Source organism: Falco biarmicus, chromosome 7, assembly GCF_023638135.1.
Source record: "Falco biarmicus isolate bFalBia1 chromosome 7, bFalBia1.pri, whole genome shotgun sequence".
Classification (NCBI taxonomy): Eukaryota; Metazoa; Chordata; class Aves; order Falconiformes; family Falconidae; genus Falco; species Falco biarmicus.
In genome coordinates, this window is record NC_079294.1 from 9,640,790 (window position 1) to 9,663,957 (window position 23,168).

Here is a 23,168-nt window from a genome sequence, read left to right on the forward strand (position 1 = left end):
CCCCCAGCCAGCACTCCTACTGCGGCGGCAGCCGGCGGCTCGCTGCGGGCCGAGCGCCGGGGGGGCTCCGGGGGCGCACGCCGACTGCCGGGCAGGCAGCGGCCGGGTCTCCCCGGCCAGGCAGGCAGGGGTTAAGGCTTCTCTGTTGTAGTTTGTTTCCCTTTGCCAAAGTGGGTGTTGCTGGAATGTCTCCTCTCCTAAGGAGGGGGGCCGAGCCGTGTCCTCTGGAGAGGGGGGATGTCAGCATCAAAAAGACACAAAAGGGGGAGGTTTCCAAAAATAAAACCCTCCATCCCCTCCAGGCGCTGCCAGTGCCAGAGGCAGGCGCGAAGGTGCTCGGAGCTGCCTGCGGAGCGCGGGAGCTCGCTGGCAGCCGGGCGAGCTTCCTCCTCCTCCTCCTCTCCCTCCTCCTGCGGGGGCCGCCCGGCAGCCCCGCGCCCCCGGCCCCGGTGGGCGGCGGGTCCCGGCGAGCCCCGGCGCGGGATGGGGCGCTGAGCGCGGGGCGAGAGCCGGCGGTGCCCGCGGCCCCGCACCATGCCCGCCGGGCGCTGAGCGCCCCGCGCCGCCCGTCCGCCCCCGCCGCCGGCTGACACCATGCGGGGCGCCGCCGCCAGCCTGCTCCCGCTCACCTTCGCCGTCCTCCTGGGCTTCGCCGGCTGCCGGCCGGACTCCGCGGCCAGGCTGGAGCCGGGCACCGGGGGCGCGGCGCGGCCTCGGGGCCGGGGGACTGCCCCGGCGGCGACGGGCACGGCGCAGCGCCTGTCCCCGGCGCCCGGACCCCCCCCGCCGGTACGGCCCCTCCCCGCCGCCCTCCACGTGGACCGCGGCTCCGCGGCCGCCGCGGGGAGCCCGAGCGGTGGCGAGGGCCGGCGGCAGCGTCCCGAGGGCGGGCTGCCAGCGCCCCGCGGCCAGGCGGGTGATGCCGGGCTCGGGGGGCAGAGGAGCCGGCCGGACGCCCCCCGCCAGCGGCAGGGCAACGGGCTGAAAGCCCGGGTCGTGGCCCGGGCGAAGGAGCCAAGCGGCAGAGGGAGGATGGCAGGGTAAGTGCTGCGGCCGGGGGTGGGGACTCTGCTGGGGGTGCGTGGCCTGAGCCCCGGTGGTCCCGGCGCCGGGGAGCCCCGGGTGAAGGGGCCGGCTGCCCGTCCTGAGTCCCGTGCTGCGTCTCGCTGCATCCCACCTTTCCATCCTCACGAGAGCTGCCCCACTGCCTGTGCCGGGACAGATGCAGGGGTGATGCGTGGGGGGCTTGGGCCATGCTGCCCCTCGGCTGGCTCCAGCCCCGGGCTGTGGAGGGGAGCAGGACCCCCCTCGGTGCTCGTTCCTGTGCCGCGCATCTGTCCCGCACGTGTGGTGCACGATCCGTCGGGCGCATGTGTATCCGTGTGCGGGCGCGTGTGGGTGGGTGTGATGCTACGCTGCCGGCTGCCTGTCGCATGGGGATGTGTGGCTGACAAGCGTGTTGGATGTGATGCCCTTGCGCTGACCATCAGGACTTCGGCAAGTCGGGCCGCGGTGGGGTGTCGGTCTGCTGCTCTCTGGGGCTGCCCACTGCCATCCCGGGAAGTGTGTGGGATGGGGGCTGCCAGGGTAGGGAAGCGGGTTGGCCATCGTATGCGTGTGGAGAGGCTGGAGGTGCTCGCTTGGCTCTGCAGGATGGAGCCTGGTTGCTGCCGCTCTTGCTGCAGGTACCTGGCCTCTTGGCTCCTGCCTCCCGTAATGGGCCCCTTGTAAGCACTCCGCGCGGCAGCTTCCCATGGCTTCAGCTGGCTCAGCCGGGGGAGGCTTCCTATGACTTGCCTGGCAGGGCCGCTTCCAGCTCCAGTCTCTGGCTACGGCCCTGTGGAGGTGGAGGGGAGATCATATGGCAAGGCCAGCTGCTCTGCTGCGAGGGGAGCTGCGAGCGGGACGTTTGGCGCAGTGCTGATGTACCCTTGAGCCCTGGGGGCCCCCTCCTCTGCAGTTCCCTCTCTGCTCCCCCGTGGCTGATGCCCCTCATGATGAGCTGCTCGGCCAGCTGGGAAGGGCTACCGAAGCTGTCACGCAGGCAGTTTGGCCAAACCATGCGGCAGCATGTGTCTGCTTTCTGCGTAAGCCCTGCCAGGGGGATGCCAAGGGCCAGATCTGAACATGGGCTGAAATGTCTTCTGCTAACATCAGGTGCGGAGCTTCGCTACAGTACAAAAGGCGGCTCCATCTCTGATGTTTTTCTCTCCCTTATACACTTCCTTGAAAAATTTCAAGAGATGTTCTCTGTGCCACTCTGTGTGCTTTACTTCAACAAATCCACAGAAGCACCAAACTTGCTCTACTTCCATTACGTTTGATCCCTAAAGTATTTATTGCTAATAGCTAGTCAATGGCAGGTAGGCACTGAGCAGATTTTGGCTTACCCAGTCCATTAGCCTTGGTTTGTCGGCCACCCAGAACAAGAGTCTTGGGAACAGTCAGTCCTGCTCAGTCAGGTTTGGGGTTTTTTGGGCTCAGAAAAATTTTGTAGTCGGAGTGTTGTCAGCATTGCTTTGGGGTCATGTGGCAATTCAGTTAGATTTGAGTCATCTGAGATGTAGCCTGTTTCTTTTCAATGACTACCCTGAACTGTCTCCACCAGGTTTTCAGGCTGCAGCTGCCTCTGGTGACAACAGCTGGCCCGCGCTGCTATGGGGAGCAGGCGGGCAGCCCCACGGTGCAAGCTATGCTTGAAAGAGTGCTGGACCTCTTTGCAAGTAGCCTGTTTTCATCCCTTAATCAAGGGTGTAAACGGGGATGGTTGATCCAGCACTCACACGCTGCTGACCTGTTACCAGCTAGATTTGGCTTCCTGGGGTATCAGAGGGTGCTGCTGCCTCCAACTTAGGGGAAGGAAGAGCTGTGCCTTGGTGCTGTGCTCCCCACGCAGGCTGTGCTGTGCTGTCTGCCGCTGCTCTTCCCTGGAAGATGAGGGCTGGGGATGTGGGGCTTGCTCCCATCCCCAGGAACCTGAACTCTGGAAAGCGCATATAATGGTTTGTCATCAGTAGCTTTCCATCTCCTCTGGAGTCCAAATCGGCACTTTTTAAACTTCTCTATGACCTACTGTCTTTGGAGCTTATGAGAAAGTCTAGCTGAAATAATTGTCCGTGAGTAACCACATGGCGTTACTCCTCATGGAAAGCTAACTGCTGCTGCCTCCAGCCATTTGGTGAGACTCTGTCCTTCCACCTCATCCATCTTATTACGCCCCATGCTGCACCGGACACGTTTCCATCCAGGAAATTCAGGGCCCCTAAAAAACTTCATTTCATGATGTTTCATTTTTTTGCCAGGTGGGATATTTTCTGTTCTGCTATTTACACTGAACTCTTACTACTCTCTAGTATGACAACCTTCATTTTCCCTTACTCAGGTAGCTTTGCAGGCTGCACTAAACCCTGGTGCTATTTATTTATACAGTTACTTTGGCTTAAAATCTCAACTTCTGCGTGGGTTGCTTTTCCTGATTCCCCAGTCAGAGTTCTCTGCTGGTACCTCCAGGGGCCTTTCACAGTCCTATGGTTAAAAAACCCATTTATTAGCACTATATCCTTTTCTGGATAATTATTTTCTCACTTTGTTTGATAGCGGAATACCCAAAATAGAGTTTCTTTCCTGGGGACCATTTGGATGTGTCTGCCACCCTGCTCGCAGCTGACCTTGTTGCAGGTGGGACCGCTCACACCCTTTCATGAGTGCGTCCAACTGCAAGCCGTGCAACAACCGGATTTTAGTATTTGCTCCTGGAGGTTCGTTGTGAGGTGACTCCTGACACCACAGCAAATACTGCAAAAAACGACCATTTTCTAATACTGAGTGAGGAAATCAATCCAGCCCCAAAAGCATCTCTGCTTTGCTGTGCTCTGCTTAACTTGCCTGTTTCCCCAGCCAGGAAAGATTTTCCTTGTGAGTGTGATGGGGTAGGGAGCTCCCAAGCCCTGCCGCGTGCCAGCTATGGTTTTACTCGCGTGCTGGATGCATCCCTGATTTGGGCTGTCCAGTCCTGCTGGGAGGATGCTGTAGGGATCTCCCTCCGCCTCTGTGTCTCCCAGGATGTGACCCACCTCATTCCTCTGCCCCGTGGCTGGAAGGGTGGGTCCCGGTGATCATCCTCAGGTGATGTACACAACATCAGGAAGGTGGGTAAATGGGGGAGTGGTTTGGGGAAGTCTCTGCTTCTGGTGCCTGGGTGGACAATTTTGAGGGGCATGTGAGGCTCCCCAGGTAACAGGCTGGGAGTCCCATACTCTCTCCTTCTCCCTCCCGCTTTCTAATTATGCATTCGGCACCCCAGTTCTTTGCTTAATTGCTGTTGTAGACACCATCTGTGGCTATATAGTCCTGCTTTACCCAGGCTTCGTAGGACATAGGTTCTGGCTGCAGTGTGTGTATAGGACTTCTCAGGAGTGGAAGCAGTTAATGCTGATGTGGACTTGGCAGAAAATTTTCAGTGGTTCATCGATGCCAGCAGCCTTTTGCTAATGTTCTTCATTGGGTCTGACTGCAAATATTTCATATGTAGTTGGATGAAGTTCACTGTCCTGCAGTAGAAAGGCAGACCTGATGATCTAATGGTCCCCCTGGCCTTCTGTGAGGGTGCTGTAAGTGACCTGAATGGAGTCAGTGTATCTGGCAACACTGCCGCGTGAAGTTAGAAGATGATGCATGGGTTGCTGTTAAAATAAGTGGTGAAAAAAAAATGGTTGTACTGAATGCTTCAGAAATAGTATGTGATCATCGCTGGGGCTGTGCACATGCTGAAACTATGTGAAGCCATGATCTTACTACTGTTTTCTTGTTTTCCATCCCCCTAGTGCTTGTTACAGTTGCTTGGCTCTGGTTTTGGATAACACTTGCAGACTCGAAAATCGTGCAGATTGTTCTCATCTTGGGTACCACTTTGCACAGCGGGGGCCTGATCCTGAAGGTGGCCTCTGGCCGCTGTAACAAAGCAGGTGGTGAAGGACTGGCTTGCTGCAGCTCCTTTGCTCAGCTGCAGGTGGTACAGGCACACCCAGTCAGGGCCATGAACGGTACATCGGGATGTAGGGAGGCTTCACGGCGCTGGCTTCAGCTCTGCAAGGAGTGTCAGGGAGATGTCTGTCCCAGCAAAGGAACAGGCCAGTGAGTACTGCCTGACACCTCCTGCGCACCAAGCTCTCACGACCTGCTGGGGACTATACCTGGGCACGGATGGTGCGTGCTAGCTGTGGAGTGAGGTGCAAGATTGGTTTGCTGTTGCTTACTGCCCGTGCTGTTTGGAGACCTCAGGGCATACCTGGCACTTGAAACAGGGGCTGAGATGTGGATCCAGTGCCTCACCCTGCATTTTGTCAGAAAGGCAAACCTGAAGGCCCATGCCTGCACTAGTGAGCTATACCTTAGGGCTTTCTCTGGCACTGTGGCTATTCAGCTGGCTGAGCTGTTCAGCCCCCTTTCTCTCCAAAAGGGGAAACTGGCTGTTGGAAATGGTCTCTCTCTGCGCTGGTCTGAGCTGGGCTGGGCACTATTTTGGAAGGTGCTAAGTGGCCCATGAGCTTCATAGCAGTCCAGTGTTACAGGCAATCAAGTCCCAGCACCTGGGAACTTCCTCAGCAATGTTTGTTTCATTTCCTAGGAAAGAGGGTGTGCTAGCTGACCTGGCCCTTGGGAAGGTAAATACGTTAATTAACCCATTCCACTTGTAAGGAGACAGAGATAGGAAAGACAGACAGTTTGCCCAAGGCTTGTTCTGGCATGAGTGGCAGCGCTGGGAACAGGGCATCCCCGTGCAGCATGACATAGTGTGAGTGTTCAGTGTGACTTCAGCTTGGGAGACCTGTGTGAGGACTTGTCTTCTGCTCTGCTCTGATCTGGGGCTGTGTTGAGCTTCTTTCCACCAGGAAGAGCTGCTGACCCCTCTATGTGCCCACCCAACCTTTGGTCCCTCTGCACCCCAGGCTGCCTAGGATGAGGGCAAGGGTCCTGTTCCCCTCTCCCTGCTGCTGTGCTGCCAGTCTCGAGAGCTAGGTAAGCAGGAGGCAGCCTGGGTGCTCAGCCTTGCACAGCTGCTACTGCTTCGAAGTTACGAGCATGGCTTTGGCTTGGTGCATTATGGCACCCAGCAGGTCCCCTTGCTGGGAAGCTCTGCCTGCTGCCTTGGAAAGCCCTGTGTGATGGGAGGTGGCCACCGGCTGTCCGGTGTGTACAGGTAGCTCCCCAGCAGCCACCCCTGGGATGGTGACACCAGACCTGTAGGGACCCTGCTGCTTGTTTTGTTCTCCACAAGTGGCACTGGATGGAGAGCCCCAGGGCTGGATGTGCCCCACAGGTGGCTCACACCTGAGCTGCGTTTTTGCCTGAAGTGTTGGTGATGGCACTGCAGCAGGACAGATGCAATTGCAGGCTGCCGCTCTCTGGGGCACTGTCCCTCCGTGCTGTAAAGGTGCCATGCTCCTTAAAACTCCTGAGATTAGTTCTGAATTCTTTGTAAGGAAGTGAAAGCCACATGGTGTTTGAGACATGTAAATGTCAACTAAAGGCTTTAAGTAGAACCACATGTGCTCAGGACTGGGTCCTACGCGGCAAAGCCCCCATAGCTCTTTTCCCACTTCTGATGCTCTTGCTTACCTGAGACCCCATGCTCGGTGAGGTCCTGCTTACTGGGCTTTCATCAGGAAACAGTTGTGGTCCTTCTCTGCCTTCCACTCCTACCTACATGTTGCTCCTCCCAAGTGCTCGTGCCCAGTTCTGGGGGTCCTCCCTGCCTTCATCTCTGCCCACCCTCTCATCCAGAAGGTTATGGAAGGAAGAGACATTCCCATCCAGGCACTCCCTCTGCCCCTGCCTCTGAGGGCACCCCTGCCAAGCTGCTCCCCTCTGCCCATGCTGGGCTGTCCTCGTTCAAGAAGCATCGCCCTGGTGCTGGCATCTCCCTTCACCTGGGGGTTGGCATCTCATGCCTGGAGCTGGCAGTGACACAGAGTGACTCTGTAAATGAGAGGTTTGTGCCAAACCCAACAGGGTTTTCATGCCTTCAGGAGTGATCCTATCCAGGCTTGGGCCCCTCTCTCTTTTAGTCTCATACCTTTCTTCCCATAACCTCTGGCTTGCTGTTGGCATTGAGAGCAGCTAGCAGCATGCTCCCTCCAGCATGCATGTGAAAGATGTAGATAAAACTTGAAGTTTAATCCCATGAAGAACTAATAGCGTGATTCAAGGCCAAAACAGCTTCTCTGGAGAAGGCAGTTATTTTGCCTTACAAGAAACAACCTCTGATTATGGGAGTAAGTTGAGGTGGGAAAGGGCAAGGGCTTTGCTCTTTGAACAGACTGGCTGAATATGATTTGCAAGGTGTGTTTCAGCCATGCCGAGGAAAGAATGGGAGCTGAGACAGTCTAAGCAAAGATGCTTATGCTGCTGCTTGGAGTGGAGTCCCTCAGCAGACCTTAATTACTTAAAGACCTATTCCAGCTCAGTGGTTTTCTCTCTTTACTGATCTGGACATCTTTGAAAAGTTTAAGGTCTTTGGTGGGCTCTTACGCAGTAAGTGAAGGAAAGTTTGCTTTCCTTGGGTAGTTTCTGGGGATGTATTATAGAAGAGACCCATAGATCTCTTTGGGCTGATGGACAAAAAGCTGGAAATTGCTGCTGTAGCCCAGCCAGAGCAAATGTGAGTGGATGCAAGAATTACTTTGGCTTGTTCTGTTTGCAGGAAGTCACTCTGAGGGATTTTAAGTGCTTTCTCCCTATAAAAATCTACCCAGGTTAATAAAATGTTGATCCTGAAGGCTGGATAATGCTTTAGGAATGATGTGGCTTCTCAGACCACTTCCCCTTCCCACATGGAGAGATTGTATCTCTGCAGGCAGCTTCATTCACGAACACCAGAATAATCCTTGGCAAACTTGCTACACACCATCTTTGGCTCTCCTAAAACGTGAGCCCCACAGCTTGAGCTCTGGCATTTATGGAGTCTCATCTCATGCCATGTGGATTCAGAAGTCACAAGGATGCTGGTTCAGAGCAGGATCGTCTTCTGACCCTGCTGTGCTCATGTTAAAGTCAATCCAGAAGACAAATGTGCATGTTTCCATGGTTCCTGTAAATTCTGTCAGCAGCTCTGTCTGCCTTGTCCAGCGTTAGAAATAAACCATACTCCCCACTTGGTTTCCAGAGGCTTTCCAGAGTGTTCAGGCTGCCTGTTTCTAACTTATTATCTTCTGATGACTGTACTCTCCCATCTACTTAGAAATGTGAAAGTTACATATTCCCAAAACCTTCCCTCCATGACGAGTAAAGATGCTTGGAGAGCAACCTGCAACTTGTTATTCCTTCTTGTTAGAGACATATAAATATGAGGTGTGACCAGAGGAAGGTTTAGCTTAGCTGCCTGCTTGGGCATTGCAGAGCCCCTCTTGGAGGCACAGCACTGTCTCCAATAGCTATATGTTGGCAGTGATCGCCACCTGAAAACACGTAATATGGGAGAGGTGAGGAGGACGTCATTTATGTAAAGGCAGTCAAAAAGTTGCTGCAGCAAAATGCTGGAATTAACAGCCATGGAAATTATTTGAGCATCCTGGAATTAGTGTAGCACTATGCGTGTTGGGTAGACACAAATTTTACAGCATCGGAGAGTCCCCAGCCCTGGGGTCGCTGCACCAGAGGCAGGTAACGACTGTGGGACTGGAGTGTTCGCAAAGGGAGAGCAAGTTGGCGAGCGGCCGGTGCGGCTGCTGGCGTGCCATCCCTCCTGGGGTAGGGCTGTGCAATGAACAGCAACAGGCGGCAGCAGTTAGGTGGAGAGTGAAGCGTTGTCTTCGGCCAGAGCAGCTCAGGACATTTGCGGAGGCGAGATGCTATGACCAGGGTTGGAATTGGGCCAAACTTACACCCCAATACCACAAAGTGCCATGAGATCTTTAGGAATTGCAGGCTGCCGGCTTCCAGTTGCCCTCAGGAGGAAAATGGTTCCTCTGAGTGCGGTGCCAGGAACCCAGCCTAATGACAGTTCAAAAGGGAGATACTCCCTGAGGGATCGCTCACACTGCAGCATTCACATCGTCCTTAGGGTTTTCTTTTCCAAGCACTTAAACAACTCAGCCCTTGTCCCATTGGTTTTGATCTCAGCTGCTGGTCCATCTGGAAGGAAATATCAGATGCTGCAGGAAATAATTTTACGGGTGACTCAGAGGTGCTGGCTGCAGAAAGACCTCGGCTTCCCCTTCTCTTAACCACACTGCTTTGTCTCTCTGCTTAGGCCAAATGTCTGCGGCAGACAGTGTTGCCCAGGATGGACCACGGCTCCCGGCACAAACCGCTGCATCAAACGTGAGTATGACAGTCTCAGCTGGTGCAGGTCTTGCAGTGCACCCCTAAAAAGCGCTCAAGTATTGCTGTGATCCCGCACACATCCCTTGCACCACGGCAGGAGATGGACTGCGGGGTCCCCAGGGACAGGGCTGCAGCCTCCCCATGGGGTGCTGGGCTGTGGGTCAGCAGTCGTCACCTGCTGGCAAAGTCTGAACATGCTGAATAATTATGGCTTTACTTTATTATCATTATTAGTGTCCATCCCAAGCAGGGTCTTGTTGAGGCAGGGCATTGCAACGGCATGTTTGCGGGTGAGTTTCGAGCCCTGGGGTCTCATCGTCTTGCTTGGAGCAAAAGGCAGGTCTGTGAAAATCCCAGGAGGTGGGAACAAGCAGAATAGGGCTGTGCTCATGTGGGTGAGTGTGGCTCATGCTGAGGGGGAAATCAGGGCTGCAAGTTACGAAAGTGCTATTAAGGAAAGCAATTAACGGGCTTGGCACAGCGGCTGGGACAGGTGGGGCTGGAGCATGGTGCAGCATGTGGGATGTGTACAATGGCAGGGGGCTGTGGGGAGCTCCTGCAGTGCAGAAACTGCGCGGCCAGGGCCCTCCTGCCTGCCCACGGAGGGGTTAATAAGGGAGCTGCTCCTTCAGACAGCTTTGCGACAGCCCTGGGGACTGAGATCATTTTGGGCTCCCTGACACAGCACTGGAAAGGAAGGGGTTTGGGCAGGCACCAGTGTGACACACGCCAAGGGCAGCTGCACTGTCATCTCCATCCCCAAGTGCTCCAAAACCACAGCCCTGTCCTTAAAACCATACCTGCCTTTAAACATCGGGGTTACACCGCCCAGCCCACCCGTGGGCATTCCGGGGGCGGCTGCTTGCCCCGTGCACCTGCCCGGTCGCAGCCCGGGATGCTCGGAGGGCAGGGAGCGCGCAGGCTATCCGGGTGGGAATGCCCTGCCCAGAATAGCCGAGAGCATCTGCCTTCACTCGAGTGGCAGCAGCTGCCCAGATGTTCAGCGGGGAAAGAGGCTCAGCTTTGTTTGCCGCAGGATCTCCCAGTGCTTTGGCCGTGCTGGGATAATTGCATTAGCGATCGCTGTTCGGGAGCAAGGGGCCAAGGGCTGACTCACCTCCCTTCGCCCGCTCCCCCCCGCCGACAGAAGCCAAACGGTAGAGAGCGTGCTGTGCTGCCAGACAGCGTTCGTAAACAGCGCGGGGCCAGCCATGGCAGCATCTTTCTCTCATTAGGGGTTTTCATAGGAGTGGTAGATCTGGGCTCGCAGCCGCGCAGGCTGCCTAGCCATGGCTCAGGTGCTGGGCTTTGCTCCCAAGGGTTCGTTAAAAGGACGCTGTCAACATGGTCAGGCCTGACAGTGTCCCCCCGACAGGGGATGGTAAATCTCCTGCAGGACTTAGACGGAGGCTGGGGACGTGTAGCCATGGTTTCATACCCAGCTACCTCCCTTGCCTGGCTTTTCTGCTGGAGTTGAAGCTGCTGCAGACGTTTGGCTGTTTAAAGCTGCCAAGGCAAGCTGGCCCATCCCAGTTAGTTTCAGCACCATAACGCTGTTTAGTGCCTGATCCCATGGTCTTTGATATGAGGCGTATCAGGGCAGTTAGTGGGGTAGAAATGCAGCCAGAGGGAGCCTTTTAGCATGATGAAGCAGGGAAGAAGCTGGCATTTGGATCTCGAGCAGGACCTTGGTTTTCATGGATTTGAGCCTGGGTACAGGAGAGAGGCCAAATTGTTGCTGTAATCTACTTCCCATCACCTACCGAGCGTGGTGATTTCTTCCATCCATGCTTTTCCAGGACTGTCCTCTTGCAACATCTCTGCATATGACTGAAATCAAGCCATGGACAGGTGTCTCTAGCCTTTTCGTCTGTTCCAGCTTCTAGGACTTAAGTGCAGTGAGGACCTGGGGAGTTTTCAGAGAGTCAGTGACTGGGAAGATGAAACGAAGAAATCCGTCTATTTGGGACAATGACGTTTCCTGGGAAAATGGGAGTGAGCTAAGGGAGTTTAGGAGGAAGACCTTGCCTGCTTGCAGTGGGCTTGGTTTCTACCCACATGCTACCTGGTCATCACACCAAACTGCGTACAGGGGATCCTGTGGGGCTCTGGAGGTCTTCCCACAGGAGGGGACATTAGGGATAAGGAGCTACATCTGAACTTGGGCCCAAGAAGTGCATCCAACCTCCTGCGTGTTTACCTTCATCCTGGGGTGGCAGGCCTTTATGTCCTGGGTTTGGTGGAGAAGAAATACGTATACACAGGCTGGCCAGAAGCCCCCTTGCACTGCCCATATTTTGGGGGCTGCAAGGGGCTGCAGTGTGATAACTTAGCTTATATATATATATATATATATGATATATAACTGCCTATTGGCTCATCATCCTTCCCCTCTGCTTAAGAGCAAGGGAATCCTCTTGCTCAGCCTCCTGATGTTAGTTTGTCAACCTTCACTTTCACCAGCATTATTCACTACGGTTCTTTGCTGCTTCCCAAGATAGCAGCCTGGGCTGGGCTGGTAATGCAGGGTGAGCTTTTTTTCTGACATGGATATTTTAAAGTTTAAAAGAAACACTTTTAATCAGCATGTTGGGAAGGGCTAAATAAATTCATGCACTTTCTAATCTCATACAGATGGTCTTGCGGTTAAGATACTGGATGAAGGCACAGGGATTCCAGGATGAGTCGCTGACTCTGCTGTGGTCTCACAGTGTGGCTTCAGACAGTCACATTAGCACCTGGGGCTTTTCCACATCTGCAAAATGGAGATGACATTCACATGCTCTCTCCTTTTGTCTTTCCTCTGTGCATTGACTGTAGGGTTTTTTGAGTCCAGACTGTTTTCTATTGAAGTTCTGCTTTCCTTCTCTGTTATTCCCGCATTGCTGTTGATCTCCCTGCCTGTTAGCCTGCACGGATCTCTCACTTGTGTTTAATTATCCATCCCTTTTGGGTGTGCTAACACAGTCAAAGCTTTAAGTTAGAACTGAGATTACATATCGCTCCGCACCAATAAACAAACTTTTCCATGAGAAAGTGGAGTAAATCACCCCAGTGGTACAAGTCCTTCAGCATCTTCCCAGTTTTCCTGTCAATACCTAGCTGGATGGACAGGTTCCCCCTCATTTAAACGGAACCGAGCAGGAGCTGCTTACACTGAAGATCTACATCACTGCCCTAGACCAAGAGCACATGCAGGGCAGCGGGGACACAGTAACTGGATGTCACCATGCAGTGTCATTGCTCAGTCCTGGGCTGGATGAGCCTGCAAAGTGATGGGAGGCTGGACTTGGTGGCCTTCCCCTCTGACAGCCCTGCCTGCCTGGGCTAGGTGAGTGGTCACAGTCATGCCACCGTCATCCCTGCAGCATGACCTTGCAGGGAAGACTCGCCTCATGCACTGAAGACTAGACAGTACCAAACGTGATCTGTGAGGGCACTGCCAGATGCTTTTGAACAAACTAGCATTGCTACTAACTACTTCAAATAGTGTTCCATATCTTATCCTTTTATGAAGAGTTTTGAGATGACCCTTTTTGCTTTCCCTAAACCCAAGCTCCTGGAGCAGGTGATTACATGAGACTATAGTTAGAAGAAGACAGTGGCTGTCTTCCTAACAGAAACTGTTCATAACCCCCACAGCTGGGAAGTGATGTCTCAGAGTAGCCCCTGGGCTCAGAAAGCAAAAAGAAAGGTTCCAAATGTATATATATATATTTAACCATCTTGTTTCTTCTGGTAACGCTATGGTTTTTGGGGGTCTGACTTGTGCTTTCACACACTTGGCACTGGCAGTACTTCCACGAACGATCTGCTCTCCCCACATCGCATGGCTGGACTAGGTGAAAACCAGTGACTTTTTAAAGCTCTTTCAAGCTCTTCCTGAAACTGCAAAGGCAACTGGGAGGGGGATTAATCCTAGAGCTGGAATACTTCAGCTAGAGCTGTTCCCCACCCATCCTGCATGGAGGGACCAGAAGACTAATCCCATTCCCTTCCTCTTCTCTGTATCAGCTGCCTTAGGGGCTTTTTAGAATGCCTGGTCACTTATCGCTGCTTTCCTGCTGAAGAGCACAGTCTAACGTGACTACAAACATAGCTGGTGGGTGAGGCTGTGAGAACTGCTGTGGTCCCAGGTCTCAGCATCATGGCTCTGCAGTATTTCAGCACGTGAAGCGGTTGTTTTCAATGGCAGCCTTCCTGGTCTGGTGGTGTGTGTTAAAACAGGCATTTATTAAGAGATAACGGTAGGGACTGGCAGTCTATTTAAATCACAGCTGAGTTTTGTATTATAAATCACATCAACTTTTGGAGTGCCAGACTTCCCAGAGACGGTTAATTCCTGCCTGACTAGGACCCTGTCTCTGTTCCAGGGTCTGCAGTGGTGGCTGATTTATTTTACTGGGGGATTTCATCAAAACCTCTGGCTTTAACCTATACAGCCATACGTGACTTGGGTTTTCCCTTTACTTGAGATCTCCCTCTCTTCCTGAGTGTTAACATGGTAATAAAGGTCAAATGAAGCATCCCAACCAACATATCCCTGATCTAGTTAGGAAAAGGCTGATGGCAGTCCAGTTTTGGGGTGAGGGAAGGGTTGTGCGGGCTATGCTGCTGTGGAAGGACCTCAGAGTCTGCACAAGGACTTCTTGTCCTGCTTGGTGACAGCAGGATGACGTGTTGATGGCACTCGAGGAGAAAACTCTCTGTATGTTTGTTGCCCAGAAGCAGCGTTCCTCACAGGCGTGCTTGGATCTCATGGGGACGGAGAGCCCAGCCAGAGAGGGAAGGATGTGCTCGTGAAAGCCCAGCAGCTGTATGCGAAGGTGGTGGGATGTTAGATGCTCTGCAGCCTCCCTGGGGCAGTCCTGGGGAACGGGCCCTCAGCAGGAGTGGTGGCTGCATGTTTCAACCCATCCACAGGGTTCCCACGTGGCTGGAGGTTAATGTCCACCTTGTGTTGTACAATGAGGTTTCATTACCTTTCAGCCAGCTGGCCCTTTCCTGCTTTGAAGGACGACACTGTTTTCTGGTGCCTTTTCAATTACTCTTGCTCAGAACAACAAGCCTGGTCCTACCAGAGCGAGCTGTGGTTTCCTGGCTCTCGCTGGCTGGGTTATAAACCCAATTTGGCATCTGTTGACTTGGGAAGTGTTAGGGTCCGGCATATAATTAATAGCACTTTCCTCCTAGGGTGCAAACTGAAGCTGATGTGCTGTAATTAGGAACACACACAGGCTCAGAGGGTGATTTGGGCATAAAGTTAATGAACTGTAAGTCCCCATAGCTGCACCCATCACTGCAGAGGAATTTGAGAGCAGAGACTCCAAAATCACCTGTAGAGGGAGAGCTGGAAAGCTCTGCAGGGGACAGACAGGGGGGGGACCATGCAAATCAGACCCCAAAATGGACTAAAGGTAACAGGCAATCCTTTGCTTTGGGATTGAGGTCCTATTCAAGCCCAGAGCGCTATGGGCAGTGCTGGAGGCCATATGCTCTCTGCAGACCATGCTGCTCATTTCTGAGCTTTCTGAAGTGAGTGTTGTTGGGGAAGAGCTCTGCAGCGGGGAGAAGTGGGAACAGAAAAAAGTCTCTGGTGGTCACCTTGCATTAGGGACCCGCAGCAGCAGTAACACCGAGACTTTGAAGGTCACCTGTCTGCAGAGAGGAGATGGGACCGCTCCAGTTGTGCTGCCCCAGCTGGGTGCCACCACCATGGGACTAAGCTTCGTGTCCACTAACCACCTTTCTGTGTCTCCACAGCTGTTTGTGACCCACCGTGCCAGAACAAGGGCTCCTGCAGCCGCCCCCAGGTCTGTACCTGTCGCTCGGGCTTCCAGGGTTCCCGGTGTGAAGAAGTCGTTCCCGAGCAGGAGTACCACCCGCCTGGTGCTGCTGCTGCCTTCCAGACCCCAACAAGCTCCCTGCGGAGGAGGACCAGCATGGCAGGGCGGGATGCCTCCCTGCGAGGGGCTCAGGTGCCTGTCCTGCGGCACGTCCCAGCTGTGTAAGTCAAACCTGGTTCCCGACAGGATGCTCCCCCAAACCCACAGGCAGCTAATGCCATGCTCAGTCAGGCCACAGCCTCTGCTTCATGAGACCAGGCGCCTTGGCTCCCGGTGGAGGCTTCTCCCTGGGCTCTGGGAGCTTGTAAGCGGGTCAGGTCCTGCTGTCCCTCCAAGGGACTCAGTTTGTCCCCAGCACTGTGCCATGGTCCCTAGGCACATGCAGGAACAGGACAACCTAGTGATGGTCCTGTGGGGAAGGAGGACTGGGAAGCTCAGCAGTTTGCCCTTGTCCAGCTGTTGAACAGCCTTTGTGGTAGCAGCAGGGTGGATGGAGGAGCGGGTGTTAAACTTCTTTCCCAAGAAGATGTGTTTAGTGCAGTATGTCCATGTAGTACCCACAGAAGAGTACATAGATCTGAGGTGTGCTATTAAGTGCTGGTATGAGCAAAGCGATGATACTCAGAGATGTCTGCTGACAGACTCTAGTTGTTACTGAGCCATTTGTTCCATATTTTTGTGTCACCTTGCTGTGGTATTGGCCATTTTAGTACCCAGCCAGGTGCCTGCTTATTGGGTACGGAAGCAAAGATGCAGCTGTTGGAGCTCACAGAGGCTCTGTGAGTACATGTTAAACTCAGGGTGACAGCTGTGGCATCATCTGGTCCTTTTGGATGAGGAAAAGCTTATGGCTTCAGCCAACCTGCCTCAGGTCGGTGCTGAGGTGCTCTTGTACTCAAGGTGCAACTCCTCCACACTTTGTGTTTTGCAAAGCCCCACCGGGGTTTTTCTGCTGAAGGAGGTGGTGAAGGTGGGAAGGGTGGCTTTCCCGGGCAAGCACCGCTACTGTGCTGGCAGCTTGATGGGGATAGAGATGAGAATGATGCTTGCTGCTTTACAACAACCTACACATGTTATTTTTCTTAAAAATCACCTCTGCTTTCCTGTAAAGGTCCATGGATGCAGGAGCAAAGTGGCAGGCTGCACCACCCCTAAAAGTCCATGTCTTTCTTGCTGCTACTCACTCAGTTGCTGGGCCAGGTAGACTGGCTTTGTTGGCAGGCACCACAGCAGACAATTTGCATGTGGCTTCCAGCAGAAGTCCCTCAGTCATAGTCAGTAAGTCATTACAGGGGAAAAAAAAATGTTAGGTGTCTAACCAGGAGGTAACTTCAGTTTCTTCTTTTCTCCTCAGAGCTGTTTTGAATTTTTCTGACAGCATCACTTTGAACTGCCTGAGAGGGCAGTTCAGCCTTTGTTTTTCTGTACTCCTGCAAGTTGCTTTTAACGTGCCTGTTGCACCTAAAGTAGCTGTTGCCTTTCTGCCTCTTCTGAAGCAGAGGCAATGCATGGGCTGGAGACATTTCTAGACACTTACTCTCAGCCATCTGCAATTTTGGAGGGGTTCAGATGACTGACGAGGAATTGACTGACACGAAGCAGTTCACTGAAGCCAGCATATCTTGATGCCCAAATGAAAGACTATCTGATGGGAACCAAATTCAGGCAAGGCAGAGGTGATGCTGGCAGGGAGAGGTGGCTGAGCCTCTGTCATTGCTGCCCGGAGAGAGGCTTGGTGCCTGAGCGAACATGCAGCCCTTGCATGTGCCTGCAATCCTGGTCATTGCTGACGAGTTTCCCTGCAGCAATGCCACCTCTCTGTGTGGAGGGACTGGAGGGAGGGAGAGCAGTGCCCTTGGAGATACAGCACCTGTTGAAGGCTTTCCCAGTAAGGAACATGACCTCAGGCTCTGCACAGAGGACAGGGGGCTGTGCAGGCACTGGCAGAGCATTCCTGTCCAGAGAGTCAGACACAGCGTCTAGCGATCGCTGAGCTGGGATTGCTGAATGCCCAGCTGCCTGCTGTACCTTAAACCCTCTGGCACTGTCCCAGGGAAATAGGACTCCATTAAGGACCATGCCGTGCCCTTCCTCCTTCTCTCCCCATGGAGGCCATAGGATGTCACCTTATCCCATGTTTCAATGAGAGCATTTGATGTTTGTCCTTTGCAATAGCTGCAGGTAGAACCCTGGGACGTGTCGACCCCTGACTGCCTTCTGGAGCCATCCTCAGATTTGCCGAGACCGCTGTGCATGTCTCCAGGAGTGAGCTTTCACTGCCCCTCTGGGTGCTGTGCTGCGGGGTGCTGCCTTTCCTGCCCAGGCAATGCTTTGCAGGCAGGTCTGGGGCTGCCTGCACCCTGGCACTGGTCTGCATTGAAATGCCTCACTTTAGCCCCTGGACATTTTCCCGTACAATTCAGTTGCTTGGGTTTTGCCCACGGACCATATAACATATGGCGTGCAACTGGCATGACCTAAAAGTCTTGCTGCTGTTAGATGGGTTGTTTCCAAAATACTGTTGAGTGGCCGCTTCAGCCTGCCAACTTCTGGGCTAGCTGTGGAGCCTGCTGGAGTGAGCATCCTCAGCCGGAGGTGTGCTCTTGCTGCCTTTGCACCTGGGCGTGCCTTCCCGCTGCTTCCCTTGCACTGGTGTTAGTCTTCGTTTGGCCCCCTGGGTAAGCTGGCTCGGTTTAATAAACCAGCAAAAAAATTAACACAGCAAAATGAAGGATAATTTTTTTACCCTTCACTTCAGTGGGCTAAATTGGCTTTTTGAAAGGTGGTGAGGACCAGGAAAATTGGCTGGAATCACAAGGCTCGTGGTGGAGGGAAGGAAAGGAGTGGGCTCCCTTTTGGGGGGAAGCCTCTTATTAGGTTGGTCATTTGTCTAATGAAGCCATACGCTCAGACTTGTCTGAACTTGGAGCCTGCCTCTTGCAGTTACAACATCATCTCTTTCTGTGCTACCGCTAAAGTACTCTCTGTGCTTCTGCATCGGGCTTTCTCTGTACAGCTGGGCTGTAGCAGCAAAAGCAAGGAGCAGATTTGTCTTCCCAGAGCTACGTAGGTCTTGCTTATACTTGCAAGTATGAGGATCTGTTTAGGCAATGCAACCTCAGGGTCACCTTCACTGGAGTTCAGTTTGCTGCCAAATCTGAGAGGAACACCTTGGGCTTTCCAGTCCTTGGTCTTCTCCTGGATAAGGATGGGTTGTGCTGGTGAGACACTGACTTTTTCTAGTCAGCCCACCACGATCTCACAGCAGCTGGCTTGCTTGTCTGATTTGTCAGTAAGGAAGAGGTAGAAGAAATTCTTGGTGGCTCGGTGGACAGAGGACATTGGGTGGTTCCAGGTCAGTGGTTGTGAGAAGACTATGAGATCCAGGACAAACAACCAGTCCCTGATTTCCCTGCACATTCGCATTGCTAACAAGGAGGAGTTGCACAAGAGCGGGAGCTTATAGACCTCTAAACCTCATCTTGCTGTGCCAAGACAGGAAATCAGTTCTCACATGAGTGAATTTGCTTTCTCCTTTTGTTTACTTGTGTGTATATTGGCTTTATTTGTGTTTGTTTGTACGGAGGTAGCAATCAGGAGCTCTGAAGTCATGCACTACAACAGTGCTGTATTAGATGCCGTATAAACATGCAACAAAACCCATGAATCCTCCCTGGAGATCTGCTCTCTAAGCAGAGATGCCTTTGGTCTCAAAGTGTTTTGAACTGAGTCTTCACAGAGAGTTAGGAGAGCAGCCTCCCAGGTTATTCAGGAATTGCCCGGACCAAAATATCCCCCACTTGCCTGAGTGATGGGTCTGCTTTAGAATTATTTATCTGCAGCTAGATGGACTTACTTATAATGACTGCCCTTTCACCATGGAGAGTAGCCTGGTCTGGGGGTAGGAAGTCTTTAGAAGTCTGGAGGAGCCTATAAAGCCTTGGTGAAGGGCATGACCAGGCAGCTGCCTGTTTTCATGGCCCCATCTCTGGTACATATGCTCAGGCTCTCCAGAGCTCACGCCTGGAAACAGAAGCAGCGATGCCTTCTGTGGTTTCCCTGCCAGGAGAGCCCGGGAAGAGCAACTGTGACAGCAGGAGATAAGTTACTGTCTTCTGCCCTCTGCCTTGGTGAGAAGTAGCAGCTTCTTGACCAAGGGTTGTACCAGTCATACACAATTGGTTGTACGGGCTGATTTGTATTTGCAGCTGGTGGATGTGAAGGTTAGCAAATGGAAATGTGGGCATTCCCAGTGTAGCTGTCATAGATGCTTTTCCAGGCATGCAGGCAGTCCTGGGAAGATGTGGACGTGGACATCAGCCTGAGTGTAGTGCTAGGCACAGATATCTGTAGTGCTGCAATGTTACACGTAGTCATCAATGGCTCTGTTTGGAGAGGTACTGGGGAAGAATTACTGCATCCTTGGCTTGCCTATATGGTGCACACTATCTCTTCTTCCTGGGACTAAAGAAAAAAACTTGCCCAGCCTTACCTGAGCTCAGCACTTTCCCAGGGGTAGACATGGCTAGGAGAAGGGCAGCTCCAGGTTTACTTTGCTGACACCAGAGCTGGTGACGCTCCAGCCCTCATCCCTTCAAATACAGGCTGAGCAATGAGTACCACTTCCCGAGCCCCTTCAGCAGGCCATGGCGCAGCAGAGGTTTCAACTCGGGTGTCTGAGGGAGCCTGCGGGGACTTGTTAGCTGCTGCAGAAGCCGGGAGGCCCTCATGCTGTGCTGCTTGGAACAGGGAGTGCTCTGGAGAGCAGAATCCTGGGGGTGTTAGAGGCCCTCCCAGCATGGACTAGCTGCAAATCCTCCCTCTTCTTGATCTCAGCCTGAATCTCTGCCCGGAGAAGCAAAGCCCCGACAACGGATGATTGTGCGGGTGGAGCTGCACCTCAGCCCAGAAGCCGAGCTAAATGAAAACAGCTTTGTTTTCCTAAGGCTGGAGTATCAGCAGAATTCCTGTTTATTTAGCAGGGAGTGGAAAGGGCTTGCACCCCTGCCCTTCACCGTCAGGATGGACAGCCTCTGACCCCAGGCAGCATGTGAGGAGGGTTCTGCTGCTGCCACCTGAGCAGGTCCCTCCTGCAGGAGTGCCAGGCATAAACCTGCAACCAGCGTCTATGCAAGGGAGCCGTGCTGCCCAGATGGGATGTGTGCACTGGATGGGGGCAGCCTGGGGAGCAAGGCATCCTTCCTCTTCACAGAAAAGAAGAGATGACTGGGACCTGCAAAGCATTTTCCCAGCATCCCAGGCAAGGGAAAAGGACATAGCTGTGGTATAAGGTGCTGAGACACTGTGAAGGCAGCTTAATGTGGCTAAGCTCTTGAGGGCAGGGAGCTTCCTCTGAGAGGGCTCTGTTTAGGCGGGGCAGTTGCTGGGAGTTGCCTGGTGTTTTCAGGATGGAAAAGGAAGAAGGCTGAGTTGTGACATGCCCACCCCACTGACTCCTATCTCAGAGCCTCCTCTCCAGCACCCTGGAGGAAACATCTCCTCCCTTCCTGATGAGAGGAAGGGCTATATGCAGCCCTCAAGGACTTGTGGCAAGCACTCCTGGCCTGGGGACACTGGGAACCTCATGCCAGCAGGGAGGTTCTGCCAAAATCGCTATTCTCTCTCCTGGAAGCAAAGGATGAGGAACAGCAGAAAGCAAGCAGAAGGCAGGATCTTGGGTGTGCAGCAGAGGTTGCTGGATGAAGTATATTTCTTCCCTTTTGAATATTGGCTGAAACCAGCTCCTGTTCTGATGTCAGCCAAGTATCTAGCATGGTCCTTTGCAGAGGAGAGCAGGGCCCATGGCTGGATGTAAACCTCTCCACCCTCGGGTGGCCATACAAAACATGGTGTTGAGAACTGTGGCTTAGCAAAATCAGCTTGATTAGCTTGTTGTCATTGAGGACTAGCAGATAAAATGAAAGTTCATTGCAAGATCACTTGCTTTTTAAAGATGCTGCTCCAAACAGAGACAGATTTGTCTGAATTGTTAAAGCAGGATCTGGGGCCTCTTGTCTTGCCAGCTTTGAACTTTCCACATTTATGAGAAAAAGGGGAGCTTTCTTACTGGCTTACTTGGGTTGCTGCCAAATGTCCGGGACTGTTTGCCCACAATATATGTAGTACTAGAGGGAGGTCTATACTAGCCACATACTTCCTGAACACACCTCTGTACACTTCTGCTGGCTTTACATTTATGAGGGGTACAATTTATTGATACCCAAACAGCAGAGAAACTAAAAGCTGACCCTGGCTGAGAAGCTCCCCTCGTGTAGGTGCATCCTCATGGCACGGGCTGTGCCAGGTTTCCTACTTTCCTTGGGATGGGTCCAGCCCAGGAGATCCATAGTGTGTGATGTTGAATTCCTTGGGTAAAACACTGGTACCAGCCTTGCCTTCTGCCACTGCGGTATCTATATGCCCATTACTTGAATGACATATTTTCCTAGTGCAGATAAGCCCTAACTGCAGCTTTCTACCTTTGACAATATATTTTTCACAGGATGGCCAAGCGTTTACATTCCTTGATCCAGAGCGAACTTTGAGTAGATATCCAAGACCTTGTTAAAAAATTGAAACTAAAAAGCTGGTGCCAGTCTGTGTGAGAATATGTGAGAAGAAATTCCACTCAGGGCAATGAGATCGCCATAAGCTCTAGACCTCGGCCCCCCTCCTGCCTTGACATAGTTGAAAGCCCTTGGCAAGCTGGCTGGGAAGCCTAAAGGAAACACTCAAGCTACCCAAGAGGAGCATAAATGTAATTTTTCTTATATAAAAATACTTCTATTTTTAAATTACATGATACACCTTCTCTAGCCTGGCACCAGCTACAGTTGCTCTACTTTCTAGTGTTTTAAAGCTGTCAGCACCATTCTGGTTTATGTGTTTTATGTATTTACTTTCTAGGGGGTTGCGTACGCTTCAGAGCAGCAGGAGGATAGCTGGCTTTTCAGGCTCCTTTTAAAACTCCAAATATGGGCTTTATATTAGGCCTGTTCATCTGCACCTCCTTGGGAGCCATTCCTATAGCTTAATTCAGGCTCTAGGCTTTGCGAGAAAACGGTCAAATGCACTTTTCCTTCTAACTGAAAGAAAAGTCCTGCTACTGTCAGCTTAGCTTGAGAGTACATGCAAGAGAGCAGGGTGCAGGGCAAATGCATTGTATGTGTGGTGGGTGAGGTAGTACAGAAAATCCAGTTTATAGCCTATTTTATATACTATACATATAGCATTTGGGACCTTTATGACAATACCATTTATAAAGCAGTTGTATAAAAAAGAAAGATGTTAGAAGAGCGCTAACACCACACGATCAAATGCTGGAGAGCTTTTCCCCAATGCCTGAATTAGGATTGTCGTCCAGCTTGCTTTTAGCTCCCTTGTGCACATGAATTACGCTGCACTTTCCCATACCTGACTGTGTGCTGCCTTATTTGGTTTAAGCTGGTACTTAAGCAAAATCAAAGCTGTTCTCTTTGGTTTCAAGTGCTTTCCACAAATCACCAAGTGCTGGCAGGACACAAGGGATGAATTGAAGTTGATCTGGTACAAGGAGCGGTTGAAATGCAGGTGTAGAATTCTCCATGTAAAATATGCTCGCTTTCTTCTTTAGTCAGAAGCATCCTGAGAAATGCTTCCCTGAGCGCTTGGTGCTGGATGGGATTGGTATCCAGTTCTCCGCACCACCTCATTATTGTCTCACTTGCGTGGGGACTCTCTTCGGGGACATACAGAACCTAAACATATAGGCAGGCATTAAGAAGAGATTCAGACTGGAAAAATATTATCTGTTACAGCTGAAGGAAAAAAATTCTCCATGGGAGGAAGAAATATGGAAGAAGGAGAGGCTGAGATTTTGCAGAGTAGGATTGAACAGCAAATTAGGCAGCAGAGAGTAATGCGTTGCGGCTGCATGCTGGAGGCCGGTGGTGCTTAGGACTTTGGAGGCAAAAGCCCTGAGTCTCATGGGTTTTTTTCCTGTGTACCCTGGGGTCCTGC

At 52.5% G+C, this 23,168-nt stretch overlaps 1 protein-coding gene across 2 annotated transcripts in view; it reads left to right on the plus strand.

The window, feature by feature from the left end:
- Positions 1–331: 331 nt before the first annotated feature.
- Positions 332–23,168, plus strand: part of LTBP2 (latent transforming growth factor beta binding protein 2) — a 73,963-nt gene continuing 51,126 nt past the window's right edge. For both annotated transcript variants that reach the window (XM_056347062.1, XM_056347063.1), the window contains exons 1-3: positions 332–1,040; positions 9,251–9,321; positions 15,088–15,331. In XM_056347062.1, coding sequence (XP_056203037.1) covers positions 595–1,040; positions 9,251–9,321; positions 15,088–15,331 — 761 coding nt within the window. In that variant the 5' untranslated portion in view covers positions 332–594. The remainder of the gene's footprint in view (positions 1,041–9,250; positions 9,322–15,087; positions 15,332–23,168) is intronic.